The 20,871-nt window shown below is 30.2% G+C and overlaps 1 protein-coding gene across 2 annotated transcripts in view; it reads right to left on the bottom strand.

Moving 5' to 3' along the window:
- MS3_00010600 (uncharacterized protein) overlaps positions 1 to 20,871 on the bottom strand; it is a gene marked incomplete at its 3' end in the record, with an annotated part of 67,377 nt that overhangs the window by 15,305 nt on the left and 31,201 nt on the right. For both annotated transcript variants that reach the window (XM_051218987.1, XM_051218986.1), the window contains exons 6-12: positions 20,123 to 20,382; positions 18,917 to 18,985; positions 16,803 to 16,917; positions 14,276 to 14,341; positions 13,237 to 13,275; positions 2,155 to 2,461; positions 201 to 282 (exon numbers count right to left, since the gene is read on the bottom strand). In XM_051218987.1, the coding sequence (XP_051069203.1) occupies positions 201 to 282; positions 2,155 to 2,461; positions 13,237 to 13,275; positions 14,276 to 14,341; positions 16,803 to 16,917; positions 18,917 to 18,985; positions 20,123 to 20,382 (938 nt within the window). The remainder of the gene's footprint in view (positions 1 to 200; positions 283 to 2,154; positions 2,462 to 13,236; positions 13,276 to 14,275; positions 14,342 to 16,802; positions 16,918 to 18,916; positions 18,986 to 20,122; positions 20,383 to 20,871) is intronic.

Here is a 20,871-nt window from a genome sequence, read left to right as displayed (position 1 = left end):
GTTATATATGTCGTTTACCTAACAGGTTAATAGTCACGTTTGAATACATTAAAATAGGTAGGACTTGAAATCGATTAAACAACAACCTGATATGCGTATTTAATTTACAACATCAATAGATCAACTGTTTCAACTAATAAATATAACTACATAAATGAATTACTTTTTTTTTTACTTCTTCTTAATAGTTTACAACTTACGTCTCTTGTCCAGCAGTATCCCATAATTGAATAGTGTACACTGAATTATTCATTTTAATATTTTTTGTTCGAAAATCAACTCCTTTAATAGAAAAAGAACGATAAACAACTGATTGAAACAAAATAACTTCTAAACATAAATTTTGATATTATCACTAGATTATAGCTTTCTGCTACACAATCTAAACTAGTAATTTGAAAAAAAGATGATACAATTAGATTTACAGAAACGTTATTTGATAAATTAGTTGATCCATGTGTAGATAATTGAAGGTAGTCGATAGGAAACAATGGATCTAGGTTTCGTGCCATTTAACACCCATCAGAAACACCTAACATTTCAATATAATGGATATGATATCGAGTCACTTAGACTTGTATCTACATTACGACTTGATCGACAGATATTCGATCGGGATCAAAAAACTAAACAAATATGACAGTAATCATTACCAAGTGATTGACTAGTCGTAATTTGTCTACGGCTGACGAAAATACTGAAAATACTAATCTAAGATGTAAAGCACATAAAATCTATCGAGAACAGATCAGTTGTTTTGTGTTATTTTATATGTCTTTGAAAATATGCATTACTAATAAATATTTAAGATTAAGAAATAATACCTTTCTCAAGTGTCGAGTGCACTCACCAAATCCACTGATAAGGTAATAAATCATCGTCAGTTGAGGTGGTGAGACATTTCTTACGTACGCCCAACCACCGCCTATCTTGACGAGTGATGTTGTCTGATGTAAGAGTAGGCTACAAGAAAGCTAGGAGCCGCCAGACCAAATCATGGCATCAGTCCATGAAGTTGTTAACAATTGAATTGAGCTATGTCAATAGGTGCAGACTATCTGGTCGGGGTTCATGTAAATATCTAATGGATAAACAACCACTTATTTGTTCTTATCGAAAGAAAACGAGCGTCGTGAATAAGGTCAACAAAAGTTTGATGAATGGATAGAAAATGATAGTTTTCCAAAAAACGCTCCCTTAATATAAGCTTTTATCGACTACACTTAAATTATAATTTGATTTATTCTCTGTAAAAAGCTTTGATGAATTAGTTCTGATAGTGAGAAAAATTAACAATTATATTTTTTCCACAGATGATTCTGCTATGTTTGAAGAGATTACGAGTTCACCTAGTATGCAAACGGAACAAAGACTCTGTGATCAAAGACCAATAACCTAGCTATTCTGATGCGTCCCAACCCCGCTAACTAGAGAGAGAAGTCCAAGTTCGCAACGGGGAAATATATACAACAAGCAGCCAGAAGCACGAACAAACACGACAAGTCTAGTCAGAAATACATTCATTTATATATTGTTTTGTACACTCATTTTTTGATTAATGATCAGAATAAATTACATATAATATGAAACATACTTCATACAAGAATATACAGAATAAAATGTCATAAGAGAAAACGACACAAATATTATCCTGAGTCATCAACAAATTGAATTAAATGGGATTAATGTTGAATAGAAATCATAATGAGTAAATCAATCTAATTTTGACTTTTTATCCCGTCATAACAAATTTACATGGTTCATTTGTAAATAACTTCTAGATTAGATTAACTGCTTTCTACAATTTATTCTTCAAATTTCATCTTGGAAGTACGTTTCACTAACTGAATCATAATCTAGAAGTACTGGACCACCGTTTCATCCTAGTATGGGACTCCTCAGCAGTGCGCATTCACGATCCCGCACCCCGCGAGATTCAAACCCAGGACCTATCAGTCTCGCGCCAGGCGCTTCATTTGACTCATGATTTCAATCAGTGAAAATTTCTAAAATCTCCACGAAACCCCTTCCGAATCATAATCATTGAAAAACTCAGAATAGTTATTTTTAATGAAATACAGGAACGGTAAATGTTGATAACGAAAAAGTTACTTATTTCTCCTTGAAATTGTTAAAACTATTTACTCAACTTACCTAAAGTAGCTCTAAGTTGTGGATAAAATATTCCATCACAAAATCGATATGAGAAACTAGATTTGCCAACACCTGAATCCCCGACTAAAATCACTTTAAATATGCGTGTTGGTGTTAAAGTTTCTGTAGGGTGTTGTTCTTCAGCATTATTTTCATGAGCTATAAATTCATTCTTATCATAATTGGAACCACTGACACTGCTAATATTCTCACTAGAGTAATCTGAGCGTCGACATGTGGAATCAAGATGATGATTTTGTTGGCGTTGAAGTGGTAGAATATTTTCCAAACTGTCAAATTCATACGGCTAAAATGTGTGAAATACATGAAAATTAAGACGCTTTTTTAAGTTCGTTCTCTACTAGCAATCAAAATAAATTAGCTAGAGACGGTACAGTTAGTGTAAAATGTCACTCAATTTGGTCAATGTGAAAATCATGGGAAACTGAGTGTTTGGTAATTACTAAAGACATGTTTTTCTATAAAAATAATAGCCGATTTCAGAAACTAAGATCTACTTTGATGATGGGATAATAATGTCTCATTGAAGATCATATAACTATATTAATTGGTTCAAGTTATTTACAACATGGTGACTATGATAAACAGGACCTAATCAATTATTAAACTCAAAAGTACCGAAGGCAAACTTATAAGCAGAGTGAAGAAAACATGATTTAAAACCAGCAGTAAACAGTTCCTAGATAAGCAACGAACAAATAACATATATAGTTAATCTGACCACCAACAGAATACGGTATTCGACTATTTTTGTTATCTATGTTGAGAATATGATTTGAAAGGTGAGGAGAGTGGTCCATTATATAAACCATATGCTTGAAAACTTCCATAATAATCGTGATATGAAATCGTCAAAATAAAATTCCAACATCTCAGATATCAGCTGTATTAATTTTATGATACAGATCGATAATCCAATGACAGATAAGACTAATGTTTGACGGTTAAATTACCAAAATTTATTAATAACCCAATGAGTAGCATTTTTTAATCTTTGCTCAAAACTAGTATTTCTGAGATGATTGTTTGATTGAAAACAGATTATTTACTCACTGGATCCATCTGTAAATCAACACGATAGATGTACCAGTTGGAAACTCAACACACCAACCGTTCACTTCTAATCTAAGATCATCGCTCAGTAGGATAATAATTCAATGCATTGATATCTTGAATTGTAGGTTGTAAAGCTTACAACACTTAGTAGAAAAATTTATATGTTATAAAACTTCTGAAGTATTTCAGTCAGTCAGCTACAACGTAGGACCAGGCACATATGTGCATCGGTCCAAGTTGCCATACCTCATTAACACAGCAAGATGAACACCAAATACATAGAAGTAGTTAATTCAATGGTAGTAATATCTAAAAGAAAGATAGCACATAAGGATATAGTACACGAAGAAAGAATTAGTTCGTAGAAAGAATGATATGAAGCGAATTTAATCTCTTAGTTTAAGGGAAGACAGAGAGTGTATACACCTACTCCACTGTGATCGATTCTGAGCAATGTCACCCAGAATCTTCAACCACTAGTTACGATAGTCACCCAGACCCCAACCAAGTAGTCTTCATCTACCAACATGACTCAGACTAGAAGTCAGTGACTTCAAGCACTGATGCCACGTTTTGGTTTGGCCGCCCCTAACTTTCTACCAACCAACTCCAACACCGGTTGGCATTGCACGTCGTGGTGATCGGTGTTCAGGCATACGTAACACATGGCCCAACCATCTCAGTCGATGAAGATTCACAACCTCATCAACTGATTTACCATCGTTCCCTAATACCCTGCGTCTAACTTGAAGTATTTACTATTAGTCAAATTATGATTCCATCAATAAAGTACATTGAATAGATCTATATTAAACTGCACAAAAACATTAGATACTTATGAAACATTCCCAATAACCATGCATTATTAAAAATAATATTCTAACATTTGCTAAACATAATAACAATAAATACAAAAATGTGTAAAACTTGTTCAAAATCCAATTAAACAATTCACTCTAAATTATTATTATTATTATTATTATCATTACACAATATACGTGCTCGTATATGGTTAAATCAATGTTTGTAAATACTATATTTATTATAAATTAGAAACTGATCTCATATGAGATTTAAAATATTTTTACATAATAATATGATCCAGGTATGTACTTATTATTGGACATTAATAATTGTCCTTTATTCAGTGTTATTATCAGGATTTACAAATAACGAATAGATCATTAATATACACTTTAAATGCATTAGTCATATGCAAACTCTTAAATAAATAAAAAATTGTTTCATACAATGTCCATCAAATTAATTTTCTTTATATATATATATACCTTTTGGTTTAGAAATGATGATATCAATCATGAGATATTTAAATAAATCAGCCGTTTGTGATTGGTTTCTCAAAGTAAAGTTTACTTTTAGGTCTTTTTATGGAGAACATATTTTGAAATGATATTTTCTTGTTTGATAAACAAAAGTTATTGCTACAAGACGCCTTTCTATTAAATAATATTTCCTCTGTAGTGCAAAATTACAAAAAGCCGGATACTGTGAACAGTAAGTTTATTTATTTAAACACACAAAAACATTGATACAAGAGGACAACAAATACATATGCGCCACACAATAACAATGAGGTCAGTAGCAGTTTGTGTGTGGGCTGTGATACTGACAAGAAGGCAGTGAATAGGGCTTCCCTGACAGTGGCTGTATACGTGTGGCCATATAAGAATATTTCAAGAGGGACTCTCCCCACCCTCAGCCGTACTACGGCATTTGTGGGCGTGAACCGTCAGACTATGACTTCGTATGCCAATGATACAATCTAGATTCTTGAGTCAATACTCCCCCCATGTGGTTGTTCAATCCTTAATTACTAGGATAAAACAATTATTAAGATTCAGTCTCTGATATTCAATAAATCACCATCTGATGATAATCTTCAATTTTTAAGTTGAATGAATATCCATCTTCTCCCTCTAGCCTAATTTATACATTTTCCACAGTTTTAAATGTATCAACTGAATCAGAAACCACCTTATTTTTGTTTGACTTCACAAGCTAACAGTCATACTTGAAGTAACAGTCTTTTAAGGGTTAATAGGTCATGTAAACACTTTTTAAAAACAATGAAATCTAAGCAATATTTACGTTTTCAGTATGTTCTAAAATCAATACCGAAAAATACGGAAAACAATCAGTTACCATTATGATTAGAAACTGGTTACAGGTAGACAAGTTAATGCTTTGCAATACATAATTTTCTTTGTGGCATATATACTTACTGAAACTTACGATATTATTATGACGTGGCAACGAATGAGTTGATATATGAAACGTCCAATCCCTTAACTATACAATAGGAAACGTCTTTGATTCAATTTTTAGCTTACCGGTCTATGGATTGTCTAATTATCCCACTTCAGAAAGAGACATTTTCTATGCATATATTTACAGTAAATTAAACAATGTAGTTATTTATGATAATGAAAATATACCACTTATGGACGATTTGTCCGTTTACAGTAGTATTATTCTTCATGTTAAACTTGAGTCAGAAATCTATTCTTTGTTTTGTAAATCACTATCTTAAAAGTGAAAAAAATTTAACACTTAGAAACTTTAGAATTTATGGTAGAAACTGAACGTGATACTGTCCGGTAAACTGTACCAATTACTACTACTTCCAAACATATTGAACAAAGAATGTTAGTTCTAATATAATCCGATAGAATTCTATATTATAAATTAGACACGTTTTATCGTCCTGAATTTAGGAGGGAAATAGGTAAACAACTAGATCTTTACAAACACAACATAAAAACATATACATATTCATACAACTATACACACAAACAAAAATGAATGCGTACATGTACACATAAAACTGAAAATAAGAGAAATAATCCGTTGCAAAAAAGATAAACAACAATTTAGGATGTAAACAACAACCATTAGTTAATACCAAAGAGGAAAACAACTAGTGAGAAAATTCTCATATTAATTTTTGGTTATCACACTAAGTTTATATGAAATTTGAAGATCAGATAAATTGGAAACTGAATTGAATGTATATATATATATAAGCCTAGTTAACTTAGTAGTATGTACCTACTAGTTCAGATATAAACAAATATGAGCTAGAGTGAATGGATAACAGAGCTCATTAATATCAGTAAATAATTCATGCTCGTAATAACGATACTAAAATAAATAATCAAGATGTTTGTGTTGAACAGTTGTTAAAAGTGATCAACAGGTAAAATATTTTTAAAAGTGAGAGTTCTACTACTATCAGTAGTCGGTAGTACATTTTTTAAACGATATATATATATAGTATTATGTTACAAGCAAGTTTAAACCTGTCCAAATAAAACAAAGAAACTCTTCAATCATATTGAATACGCCAGATAATATGTAAATGATTTAATAGATGGCCTGTTTTTTCCTGTCTTCAAGCTACAACATATTCCTATTCTATAAATTATGAATTAAATTAACGTGATTATAAAAGATAAACAAATAATGAATGATTGTTTATAGATTAATTTTTGGGTTATATTGTATTATTAAGTGTTTCATTAAATTATTAATTCATTTTTCAAGTGTATTAAATGACTTCATTTAAGAGTTTTACTCTTCTATCCATTCTTTTTTTCTCTTTGCTTCGGTCTCTTACTTTCTTTCAATCTACTTCCTGTAAAAAAAATAGTCATTTAGTTAACGAAATATATTTGGCTTTAATCTTTATACTATCATTAAGATTTATAGATTAAATAACTTCCCATTTACATAGTGACCTTTTTAACTTATTTTTCCAGTATATGTTTTTAAAGTGAGGTTAATATAAATAATTATGGTTAGCAAACTTTATCGACTTTTGTAATCTAATAGTATGTTAATCCTATAAGGGTTTGAATGATGTAAAAATGTTGTGCATTCGAGCAAACAACTATTTACTAAAGTGGTTATATACTCAACTGAAAAATTGAAGAAATATTTTCATTTTAGAAATTTTTGTCTTATAAGAAAAATGTACAATGTTGATTTTATCATATTAAAGCTGGACGACCAAATAGTACTGAAAAGTATGTGACAATCATATTTTTTTAAAATTCTACTTCATTCAAGATGAAACATAGAACTTTAATTTCTACAACGATAAAAAATAAAAATTATGCATATTACTAGGATGCTACTGCATTTATTGTCGAACACAATACACTGTTTAGAAATCTCAAAATGGAATAGAAAAGTAATTGCTTTAGTAACCAATCATTCCTAGTTAATGCTTAGTAGACATTTCTTTTGTGTTAAATAAAGTAGAATATTTAACAAATCTAGCCCATAATTACTAGTTTCTCAAGTTTTTACTCTAATTAGTACTGGATAATAATAACATAGGCTATTATTAGTTATTTCATCTTTGTTTTCAGTCCTAAGGTCGTCTGAAACAAAGTTATCTCTTTACTGTAAATTTAATCGTTAATTATCTACACGTTTTATTCACTAATCTAGTTAACAAAAACGTATACTAAGTTAGATCCAATTGAGTTACCGTTATAGAAATTGTCCCAGATTTTTGAAACAGGAAATTGAATATAAATTATGATATTCTAAATGACAGAGACATGATTAAAGATAAGGTTGTGTAGTATTAATTTAACACTAGAAAAGTGATTAAACACCATGTATCCAAAGACAGAAACTATGTAAGAGTGTTTGTGTTTTTTTTTTCAAAATACATCCTTTTAAATAAAGATATTTAAATGATCAGTATAAAACAAGATAATAAGTCAGGATAATCTACTTAGGAACTTGAAACTTTGATTTCATTCTAAGATTACATTGTAAAATATGATAACAACCAATGGTATAAAATACTGTACGTGAATATTTTATAACCTAACCTTTGTAACATAATAAATACAGTAATTGATATTGAAGATCAATGAATTGAGAGGAAAAAAAGTTACACAAAGCTGACGGTATCTTTATTTACAGTCTAGAATTATTTTTACATACGAATTGAAACTACATTATTTTTTAGGAAAACGAAACTATTGATGAATTGACTGACAGTCAATCATAGAAAGTGAATTTTTGTACGTGTACTCAAAAATCGGTTATCAAAGAAACCGAGAAAAAATTTATCTTCCTGTGACCAGCTGGGTGAATGTTATAAACTTTAGGCTGTAGGAAAAATCCCCGAGACATCTGATAGTTACAGGAAAAAGGAACAAATCTCGAGAAGTAAAATTTTCAAGCGAGATATTTCTGTTTCAACTAATTAGATTAGAACTAGAAGAATAAAAATGTACTATTTAAGTTATTGAAATTTAATTTATACCTAAAATGTTTGATTCAAAATGTACCCCTAAATATAGCTTAACAAGAACTGTTTACCGAGGGGAATATATAAGTTTTCATACTTTATGAGTAATTTTTTTGATAGAGTTTTGTTCTCTAAGATGGATGGTTTGGTCGTGGAGCTTTCATATTTATTCTGAACGACACCATCAGAACAAACTTCGGGTAGACGTGAGGTGTTTTTGCTGATGATGTCGTTCAGAATAACGATGAAATCTTTACGGCCAAACCATCTAGCTCAGAGAACAAAGCTCCATCAAAATCATCCACCTGAGCTACAAATCTTCCCCACCATCTCATTTAATGAGTAAGCTAAAACGCCGAGTTACAGTATAGATGCCTAACTGTGAAAGAGAATATAACCTGTTAAACTTGACAAAGTTTAAATACACAAAAGAAGTAAATGAGAATGACATCAACAAATGACTCAGCCGGAGGGAAATTTTAGCTAAGAATTTATTGTAATGAATATGCTGGAATTCCATTAAAATGTTTTGATCTAAAAGTTAAACCGATGCACTAGACAGGACACTGAATAATGGCTGTACTGAGCTGTAAAATGAATAAAGGTGAGAATTGTGAACTGTTAAATTTTAATTTAGTTGCTGAAAGATATCGTGCTCCCCATATGACCTGAAAGTCTTAAGGTTACACTCCATAGATATGAGCCGGTTGATCAGCTCTAAATGAACGTCCATTTACGCAAATGGTAATAAAAAAAAGAGATAACAGAGCTAGCCGATAAAACGGAAAATGATTTCCAACGAAAAAGTCTCATATTACTTAGTCAAGACAGTGACTAGAAACATTAATCATGACTGTAGAAAGTGGAAAGATTTATTCAGTAATTGATATATCAGTGACAACAACAGGAGACATCTCCCAGTAAATTAATTTAACTTAGGAATTAATGAACAGAGATGGTGGCTGTACAAAATAAAATACTAGAAGATTAATTCATTAAGAATTTATGTGCAGTTTCTGCAAAACTCAGAAAAGCATTACGTTATATTTATTCCAGTAAAGCCAATTTGCCTTGTCAAAAAAGGAGTGAGTAAGCCCAAAACAAAATGGAGGGGATAAAATATCCGGAAAAATTTTTATACTTTATGGCTAATGATGAATTGTTCAGTATATGATATAGTAAGGAAATGTGAGCCTAATTGTAAGGCCTTAAATCTACTGGTCAGTAAATGATCCACAAAATTTGAACCTAATAATCATTCACGTTTCAAATGAATTTATTTTGCGTAAAATAGTTTGACATAAGTATGCGATCTTGTTATCTAAGGCAACTCATATTTTAAAAAATATCACGATCTGATCTAAGTTAGTCGCTTGTTGAAAACTAACAAGAACCAGGTAGTTGTTTCGTCCTAGTATAAAACCTAAAGGTCTTAAGCCCCATCCCCGGTGAAGTTGTGTATGGGCACTGCTGAGAAGTTCCATGCAATGACCTGCACAAAGTTTTATACTAATAACTCATATTATTCTGACCACCTATTTTTGCTTCTGATATTCGTTCACTTTTGGTAGAGCATTAATAATTTCTATGTAGGTCCTTGTAATTATCAGTCAATCAATATTTTAAATCCATTTACTAAATAGTAGTTTAATCATATTCTTAATATCATCATTCATATACGATTTTCATTGGGTAGAAGTTTTTAATTTATCTGTCTAAAATTCAAACTCAATGTTTAGACGAAAGGGATATATTTCATCTTAAAAGGATTGATTGAAGATAAGATTTACAACCCTCTAGAATAAAATGAAATACATCATATGAGAATATTATTAGGAATTCCACATTTCAAAAACATTTATAAACCCACACATGTGTGACATATTGTTATCTAAGATTTATACTGACAAAGCTATTTCCTCTTCAACTAGTAGGGTTGATAGATTAAACATATTGACAAAAACACCTACATTCAACTATGCTATTATTTACATGTGTTACTTACTTTCATTGGGTTGAATAAATAATTAGGATGAAACAAGCTTCAAGTAAATATAATCTGACATTTTATTATAATGATATTTATTTCAATTTGTTTATAGCGGATCATTTTCGAGCTTTTTAGTAGTTACAAGATTTGGTGCAATATTCAAAGATCTTGTGAGAATTTCGATATTAGGACTTGACACTATAGATTTAACAATGCCATTACAGTTCGAAAATGAGGATGGAGGAAGTGACAGAATTAAATAAGTTAACGTGAAGATGAAGATATTGAATGACTTTAAACAAAAAATTATAGAATGATTTGAAAATATTAGAAAAACATTCAAATCACTCACAATCTTTAAGTCATACTGTGGTGTGTGCTATTGATGTCGACAGATATAAGTAGTATGTATCATCAATCGGAAGTGAAATGCCTGGCGACAGAAGGTTAAGAAGATCGGATAAAAGAGAACGAGAACAGAGAATGATTGATGTGAAAAAAGAAAAGAAACAATCAAGTCTGAGACAATTGATTGTAAACGAAGTATATACTGTATGGTTCTCAGATTTTACTGAGAAATTTTGTAATTTTGTGTTCAGATACATTCGACTGTCCTCACTTGTGTTCTCGTTCACTACAGTACAACTTTATTTTAACACAGATTTTCTTGCAAAATGATTTACATAAGCTGTAGTCAGCTTTGTATTTGTTTAAAACTTATTTCAAAATGTTGCTAGCCATAAATGAAATGGAACTAGTTAAATTATAGATCATTTTTGATTATCGTTATTTACCTAACATTTTCTTAATTATCATATCAATAGGAAAACATTAATCTGTCCCCATTTTTATACACAAATAAATTATTGACTGTTTACAAATTGTTTTTAATCTTTGTGTAAATAAACACGGTACAGTTTTAGCTATAAGGCAGCTAAATTCTCTTCTAGTTTTCTCTACTTCTGACTTCTTCAAGTTATCGGTACATTGATTATGTCACAATTTTTCAACCTTGAATAGTTCATTTTTGAAATAATTTTATCAATATTTCCTTACTTAACCATAGCTATGTTGAACAATATGATTCATCAGTCAGTCAACCAGCTACAATGTAAGACCAGGTACATATATGCATCAGTCCAAGTTGCCACACCTTTATAGTTTAACGAGATGAACACCAAATTTACAGAAGCAGTTACTTCAATGGTAATAATATATAAACAAAAGACTGCGTATAAATATATCATTCATAGAAAATTTTCAATTATCATCATTAAGTTTCATTAATGTAAACATGAACTAAAACCAGAAGAGCTCTAGTTTGCAGTTTAATAATCACCCTAAATCTTTGACTCTTCTAAGAATAAATATATATCTCGGAATAATCACTATATACACATGAATGTTGTTCTGCTTAATAAAAAAAAAGACTTTTTCAATTTTGACCACTTAACGTTATTTTATGACTATTTCACAATATGATTAACGAATGTCAAACATCATTTCATCTAATTAAATTGTTGCATTACACTAAAACCTTCATAGAAATCATCAATAGTCAGAAATATTGAAAAATGTAAATACTGAATTAATTTGAACAAAATTTAATATCACTAACTGATATTGGTTAAATATTTTTGAGCTTTTCAGGAATTGACCATGTATTTTAATTAAACTTTAATCAAACCCAATGTCTTCTTAGTTTGTTTTATTCAAATTATTATTGAGATATAATTTAAATTGACTTATGAACAGATAACAACTAGATAAAAGACGCGAAATAAATGAAAAGTGCACAAAGTCAATGAATAATTGAACATTATCTAAGGATAAAACACCCCTCAATTATTCATAGATAATATGATGTTTACTTGTTTATTCATTTATTTATTTAATTTGATTTATATTTTTAACTGTCGCTCAATTAGTTTGTTAGTTGGTTATATATGCGTCAAACACATTTAGATTGAACTTATTAAAATGAAACAAAGTCAAATAGAATAACGAAAAGAGATTAGTGTTGACATTTGCTTTGGAAATTATTCATTATTTCTTCTTTTTTTTCTATCAGTTCATTTTTCTAGTCCATTTGGTGTGTTCCATTCTGTATCTAAGCTCGTGTTGTCTTTGTGTATTTTTATAAACAGTTACAAAGAATAAACAAAATATCAATAAATGAGGATGTTCAGAATGAATAGACTATGCCACATTTTTATATTTAGAGAAGAAAATGTTCCGGAAAAATGTCAATAGTTTCAAATACACAAATAATGTTTACATTAGACAACATAAAAGTTACATATCATGCCATAAAGGTGGTCCATTTAATATTAATTCACTAAATATCATCCAACTTTAATGTGCATATACGTTATTATACCAGTGGGTTATCAAAACAAATATACACTGGATGGTTTTGAATAAATAACTAATTGATTAACGAACAAGATTTCAAGATACTGATATAAATATCTCAGAAATATCATCTTTAATGAAATCGCAAGTTTAGATTGAACTTTATGGCACATAACTCCATTAAAGTAATCAATATGAGTTCAAAGTGATTTTTCACTACTGATATTTTAAAAAATACACATTTGGGTATCTAAAAACCAATCCAATCACCTATAATGAATTCAATAAAGAGTTATGCATCTTATAAAATGAAATTAGATAATAATATGAGAATAAAATTATAGAGTATGCAAACTGTCTAACTTACTTCTAATGGAAAATTGATTCCTGTTGAAAATCTACATGGCTGTAGATTGGTTTCGTTGTTATCTTATCATATAAAAATAAAAATTTACAATTAAATAAATAGCTAAGATTATATTACTTACAAACGCAGTCTACGGTAGTATACTTGGCTAAGTGCATGACAGATATAACTACTTTTAAGTATTTTTGATAGAATTAAGTGATTTTTCTTAGTTTAGATCTCAGAAATCAACCAGATGGGATGTTTATGACTATTTTGCTTGGCTTTCAACGTTTATACCCAACCCAGTCCGAATTTAACATATGTAATAGTTGGATTGTAGCAATAAAGATGTATTAATCAGCTTAAAATAATAGTAAGTCTTCGGTAGCATGAAATAAGCGCAATCGACCAAAATTATCAAACTTTGATTGTTTACTTACCTGCATATAAATGAAAAATCACTCATTACATTTAGGTACCTGGAGCATCTTTTCATACTGTAGTGGATTCTACCCGATACTTAGAGTAAATACGTTACAAAAAGTTAAAATTAGATTGAAACTAATTCCTGTAGCAAAAGATTGATCATACTTTGGTTACTACTGCTAATTTTATCAATTATTACGTTTCAACTAGACTACCGATCACCCATAACTCATTTCCAATGTCTTATTTAGATTCATTTATTATGCTTGGTATAAAACGGCACTAAGAAATCAAAGTAAAATGTGAATTCTGTGAATATATACCAAGAAGGAAATCCTAACCAATAAATAATAGTGAAAAACAAGAATAACGCACATGAAACAACGAAATTCGAATAGAGGGACAACTATGATGGATTTCATTTTTGAGTTCACTGCTAGCTCCCAGAGAGGGTAAATAATGCAGGGTGCGGGGGCAACTAGGAAGATGTGAATGAAAAAATTATCAAGCCACTGGAACTATCGTTTTGAATATGTTTGAATACTTGATACCGGGTCTTGGTAAGGTGTTGATGATGCAGATATGGGTTGTATAATATGTTTTTAAACGTATAAAGTGTGCATAAACTTACGCCCTGGAATAATTCTGACCGGAAACAGATGAATTGTTTATTAAAAACACTTCGTTCAAACACATACTAGGTAGAATATAGAGGTAAGATTTTAATGCTATTAAGTCGTTTGAACTGGCTGAAAAGCATCCACCTGAGTTGCAAGTTTTCTCTTTACTGGCAAAGGGTAAGACTAAAACAACTCTGGGGTTCACAATATAAGAGGAACTATTCACGAATACTTAGAAATAAAGATGCTGGTAAAGTAATAAATCATAGAAAGAAGTCTAATGTATGAAAACATTTGCTATACATTATTTTATGCAAATGGACAATTTGACTTTCGATCAAGAGATAGTAGTAATAATAATAATAATAGTGGTAGTTAACAGTTTCAAATAAAGTTAAATGTTGGTACTGGTCGCAGTACCTAACCAGAATTGATCATGTGTTCGAGAAATGATCTATTAATTGACTATCATTCACTTTTAGATAGTCAAACAGATTAGTGTCTAGATAAAAGTTTGGAATGTGAACTGTTTGTGCAGTCCGTATAAACCCGAAAGTGAATAAATCAATCATTTTCACATAAAATTAATAATATGCGTTTAAAACCAATTTATACAAATAACAGAAACATTAATTATATTTTGATAAAATCATTCGATTTACTCACCACTTTGTTCCTAGTGGGAGAAAAAAGATACAAATAATACTAAAACTGATCAAAAATACAAATAAATTGAATTCAGTTACTTTAATGTAGATACGTTTCAATATGAACTGACGTCAGCAAGAGAGAAATTAAACATTGTGGAGCACTGGAAATTTGTTTCGTTACAGTTTAGAACTTCGTAACTTCGCAACACAGTGTGAGATTAACTTGCAGAAATTATAGTGTAAAGCCTTTCATTTTTGGAGTCAATAAATTAGTAAGTAACTCATCGAATCACCGGACATTATGAATGGATCGCTTTATATCGTAAGTCGACCAGAGTGGAAAAAATACTGAATCCTCAAGCTTCGAGTGACTTAGAGAAAAGCTTGAAGATCTTTGGTTCAGTCCCTACTCACGGTTGCAGATATATCTTGATAAATAGTCTGAAGCAAGGATGGCGAGACTATAATTTATGGACTAACCAATCACATTTGGGATAGTAGGTCTTGGATTTGGGCGCGAAATTCATCCACCCATTTGTCTAAATAGTGTTTTGTCATTTAGCTCTTGCCGATTCGTGATGAAAACCCTAAATATAATTTCCAACCTTATGCACCAACAGTAAATTATAACCATAATTCCTAATATCGGTTTATAACCTCATTTAGCCCTAGTAAGTAGGTCAATTTAGGGTCACTTTAGCGTCGCTCAAAGGTCGTCCGTAAATTATAGCCTCACAACAAGGGCATAACTCTCAGTAGTCTTTAGTTACCATTGGTTCTCGATTAGTCCTGTAACATTATTTTCAAAGTAGGTAAAATAATACATACGCACGAACCAACTAAATCAGATATATTAAACTAGAATTATTCAACGAAACAATCTGTAACAAATCAATTGAACTATTCTGTAATATTTAATTCATATATTGGGTAGTTATTCTCATTGACTATCTCATCATCACGGTCATCATAATTGTGATATGAAGTAAAAGATTAAATCTGTAATATGTGTTCGCTTCCTTTATTCTATCCACATTGAAGCATTTGCAAATGAATGTAACGAATGAAATATTAACAAATAAACTAAAATATTTAGGAAGTGTAATATAATTCATACATCTGCCTATAAAATTAGTCAGAATATACACTTTGTATCATGTTTAGATATAAAAATGACCTTTAGGAAACAATAATAAGTGACAACAAATTACAAAATAAGAGGTGATCTTGTTATTGTCACAATTTTATCTGTAAAACGATTATCACAGAAAGAAAACAAAAATTTCCTCTGCAATTATTTTATAGAAAAACAACTAACACTTTTCTCAATAGAGCATAGAAAATTGTGAATAATGAATAAAATTAGCTACTTGACCTTTAAAACCTTATTTCAACGTTTTAGTGGTTTCTAACTTATTTTTAGATAAGTTATAGACCGAGATGCAGTTTTCTGATTATGCTATAATTAACCTTAGAAAACTAAGATAAGTTCATAATTTATAACACGGACTGATACAACTTAGACAACTACTGAAAACCAAGAATCACTGGACGGCTTTTTCGTCCTAGTATGAGACTACTTAGGAGTACAAACTCACGACCCTATTGGGGAATGGAACCTAGGAACTTCAAAATTGTTGACAACCCCTTGACCTATAGAGCACTAAGCCAACATCCAACATTCTACATGTCTACTATCACAGATTCTTCTAGTAAAGCTTTAAACTGAGACCCTTTTGCGATTTATACCATTTTTAATACAAGTATATGTAGTCCTAACTGTCTCAAGACTCGAAAAGTCCATTTAAATATCCTGTAAACTAGAATGAGTAATGGTGCAAAACTATCTGGAATATATACGTTGTAACTTAGATTAAACTTTACTTACCATAAATTCTGAGAAAGCACTCGATGGTGACGTTCTACTTGGCCTACGAATTGATTCACGATGCAACGCTGAACATAAGTAGTCGTTTGTTTTATTTAAACGTTCCATTGTTGTTCTGGATTGACAATAAAATAACACATTAGTCAATGAAAAAGTTCCTACTTTTTGGTTGAGTGTAGAACCAGTTATTAAACAGTCAACAAGAAACCATGGAGTCTTTAAAACCTAGTTTTGCCCATTCTGGAATTCATCAGTAGTTCATATTTAATAATTATAACTCGTAGGTTCCATTCGGATAATACTGACTTTCCGTTTACTGTGATAAACACCTTTCAACAAAGTATATAGTGTTTCCAACTGATAAGCCAAAAATAGGTCTTAAAAAATTGAAGATTTAAACAGGACTTCTTGGTCAACTTAATAGCTGACGACTTTTAGTTTATCTGACATGTAATACGTTTCAATGATAGCAAATATAACACAAAACAACTAAGTGCCATATTCAATGTTTAGATTTTCCTATTAACCAGGCAACTGAAATAAATATTTCAAAGTGAATGGAGGACTATTCAGTCAAAGTTTGATGCAAGTATATTGATTTTTAAACAAGTATCAGGATTTAGATTGGTAAGACTACTTATATCTTTTTCCTACAGTCACAGGAATAGAAAAACACACAATCAACAAGGATTTTTCAATATCTAACATTTTCTATTATTACTGATACCGTTACTACTCCTACTAATCTGGGATTTGTCTTAAAAAAATGTTATGTCTGTGTGCTAACGTGGTGTGCCAACCTGAAGAAATGCACATGTGAGTCAGGTTCTATGTTGCGTATAACTGACTGAACAATATGATAGGTAGGACAAGAGAAATGATAATATCAACTTGCATAGAAAATTAAATATACATGAAACATGTTTCAAAAGAAACAAATGAAACTGAGAAATGAATGTTATGAAATCATACTAAACTGAAGACTTAGAGGAAGAAAAAGAATATAATTGAGACTACTTTTCAGTCATGATGCTTAAAGCTTCCAAATAAAAATTATGACTTTAACAGATTTCAACTAGAACGTTTAAGTCTACCCAAACACTTTGGATCACAAATAAGTACTTCATGGACTGAAGCCATATATTTGTATAACTTTTAGTCTTTTATAACTTCCTAACGTTTTGACCAGAGTAGAACGTTAGAGTAGGAAAATGACAAAGTGTTTGTAAAATAAACCACTATAACTTAAGTGTATGAAGGTATACAGCCTACACGACAGATTTTCCATTTATACCATAAAACTCCACCTTAACCTCTGCATTACTGAACTAGTATTTCTAACACATCCAAGTAATCTTTTAGGTATACCTATTGCTGAATACTAGCTATCTAAGAACGTTTTCAACCCTCAAAGGCCATTTTACACAATCATTTAGTAGTTCATCATCATCTTAACGAAACAGATTTACATTGTCTACTAAGCAGAAGTTGGTTATTGAGTCTCTAGGCGGGAGATCAGTAATTGGAAACCCAAACAATGAGAACACTAATTAATAAGTCCAGTTTCTGGAATCTGGCTAGACCTCTGACACTAAACCAGAACACCGGACCATCAATCTCAAGCACCTCATCCAGTATCTCGTTATTTTTATAGTAATGGTTATGCATAAGAGAGACGATGAATTTAATTAAGAAGAGTTAACAACACAAACAGAGGGAAATTCAGGTAATCAATGACTAGATACTATTTATATGGACATTTTAGAACATTAAAAACGGACACGGATTATTCATCTTATAAATAATTTATTGACTGTTCCATAAGCTCTTGATTTATGAGATCAATTTAGTTATTCATTGGGACTTATAATTCAATGCTATACACTTATCTTCTTGAATTTACTTAAGATAAACCATAAACACTTAAGCCATATATATTAAGATATTTTTGGCACTGTTTGCTTATTCATTTTATCAATTACTATACTTTAGAATACGTTTTTTATTTGACTAACAAGACTATAAATCTCCATTAGCTTAACATCCATTGAAAACAAAAAGTTACATACATAGAATTACATTTATTTGATCATCGACAAAAAAATGATACTTACCGCATAACATTTAATTGAGAATATAGATTTTGTTTCTCTTCTTCTTGACTAATTAATTCATGTTTATCCCTTGAAATAATAAAAAAAACGAATAAAATTTTCAGATTAATCTTTATTATGAAATAATATCGAATCATTATACATTTATTTATTCTAATTTTAGATTTCTTTGCACTACCTTCATTTCACATCTAAATGAAAGTTAGATGTTTAATTATCATAATTCGTTGTGTAGTCTACAGAATTAAAGTACCAAAACTTCGGTATCTAGATGTTGATTGACTTTAATCAAATACCCAATTAATTATCAACTTCATACATATCATTATGTAAGACTTAATTTTTTTTCTGGGTATTTAACAATCGAAGGTACACATATATCTGTATATAAGTATGAAACATTACAATCCATTTAAATAAACCTATGGAATAATAAATAAATTAATATATATTTCTAATATCCTAATGAGTAGAAAAATTAAATTTTCTCTGAAGAAGTGACTTACATTGAGTCATGAAATGTCAGAATCTAATCTAATTTTTTCTACTCATTGAGTTATTATAAAAATATTAAATAATTTATAATAATCTAGCCAATGCTTAATTTATTTGAAATTATCAAGTTAAACTTTGGTAATGATATCTACTATATAATAATAAATTACAATGGTTAAGATCATGAGTCAGTTGAAGCTAGACCATTGAAATTACTATAATATTCACAAAACCCATCTGATATTAATCAACATATGCTTACTAGTGACTGGCTTCAAGTGGTATTTCCTAGAGTTCTAGTGAGAAGCCGTGACCAGTGGAGTTCAACCGGGTCTATTGTGAGATAGTAACCCACTGATGACAATGGTGGATGTGTCGCTCAATTTCGTGGATTAGTTGAAGTTAGTCATTAACACCGTTGGATGCCGGTTCAGTGGTCTAGTGGTTAAGTGCTCGCGCGCGAAACCAGTAGATCCTGGGTTCAAATCTCTCAGAGGGCGAGGTCGTGGATGCGCACTGCTGAGGAGTCCCATGATAGGGCGAAACGGCCGTCTAGTGCTTCCAGGATTTCCATGGTGGTCTAGCTTCAACTCACTCATGATCTTAACCATTGAAATTACTATAATATCTACAAAACCCATCTGATAATAATAAGTTCATTGAAATACGTATTTGAAAAGAAAACAGATACAAAATATAAATGATGATTACATTGTTAATTGTGTTTCTTGTTGAATTAATTGATCTTTTAATGTTTTCAATTCAAATTCTCTTTGAGCTAGAATTGATAAAACATTTTGTAATTCAATTTTATATGAATTTTGTTCTATCATTTCATTTTGATTAAGATGTTCATAATGTAAAGAAGAAATTAAAGAAGAATTTGATTTATCAAATGAATCAGTAAATTTTTTCAATATAATAGGACTATTCATTGAATCACAACAATTAGAGGAGTGATTTTTAATTTTCTATATAAATAAATATAAAATAAAACAAAAATATCAAGCGGGAATAAGTTTATTTTTTAAAAAAAATCTCGTAAATTATTAAACATATTCAATGAACTTGTAACTAGATTCATTCTAGATATTATATCCATTCAATGAATACTGAATCAAAGGGGAATCACTTGAATATATTTATATTCAGAATAAACTAAACTGAGAGAGATTGAGAAGGATATATTTAAATTTTTAAAAAAAACATTCCCTTTGTAGACTAAATTAAAATTTCATATTATATTAAAATACATTAAATTTGTTCTGATTCCTACCTAAAAACTGAATCATAGGATATTCGTTAAGATTATCCTAATAAGTCAGTCCTTAAATCAGAATTTATGTCATCAATCAACTTAATGTTGATTTATTTATTAAAAAGGCAAAAATTATTCAGTATATACAAAATAATTAACAATATTCTGAAATATTAAATGATATTAGAAGTTTGAAACTATT

Source organism: Schistosoma haematobium, chromosome 3 (assembly GCF_000699445.3).
Source record: "Schistosoma haematobium chromosome 3, whole genome shotgun sequence".
In the NCBI taxonomy this organism is placed as follows: Eukaryota; Metazoa; Platyhelminthes; class Trematoda; order Strigeidida; family Schistosomatidae; genus Schistosoma; species Schistosoma haematobium.
This window is presented reverse-complemented; position numbering and strand designations above follow the sequence as displayed.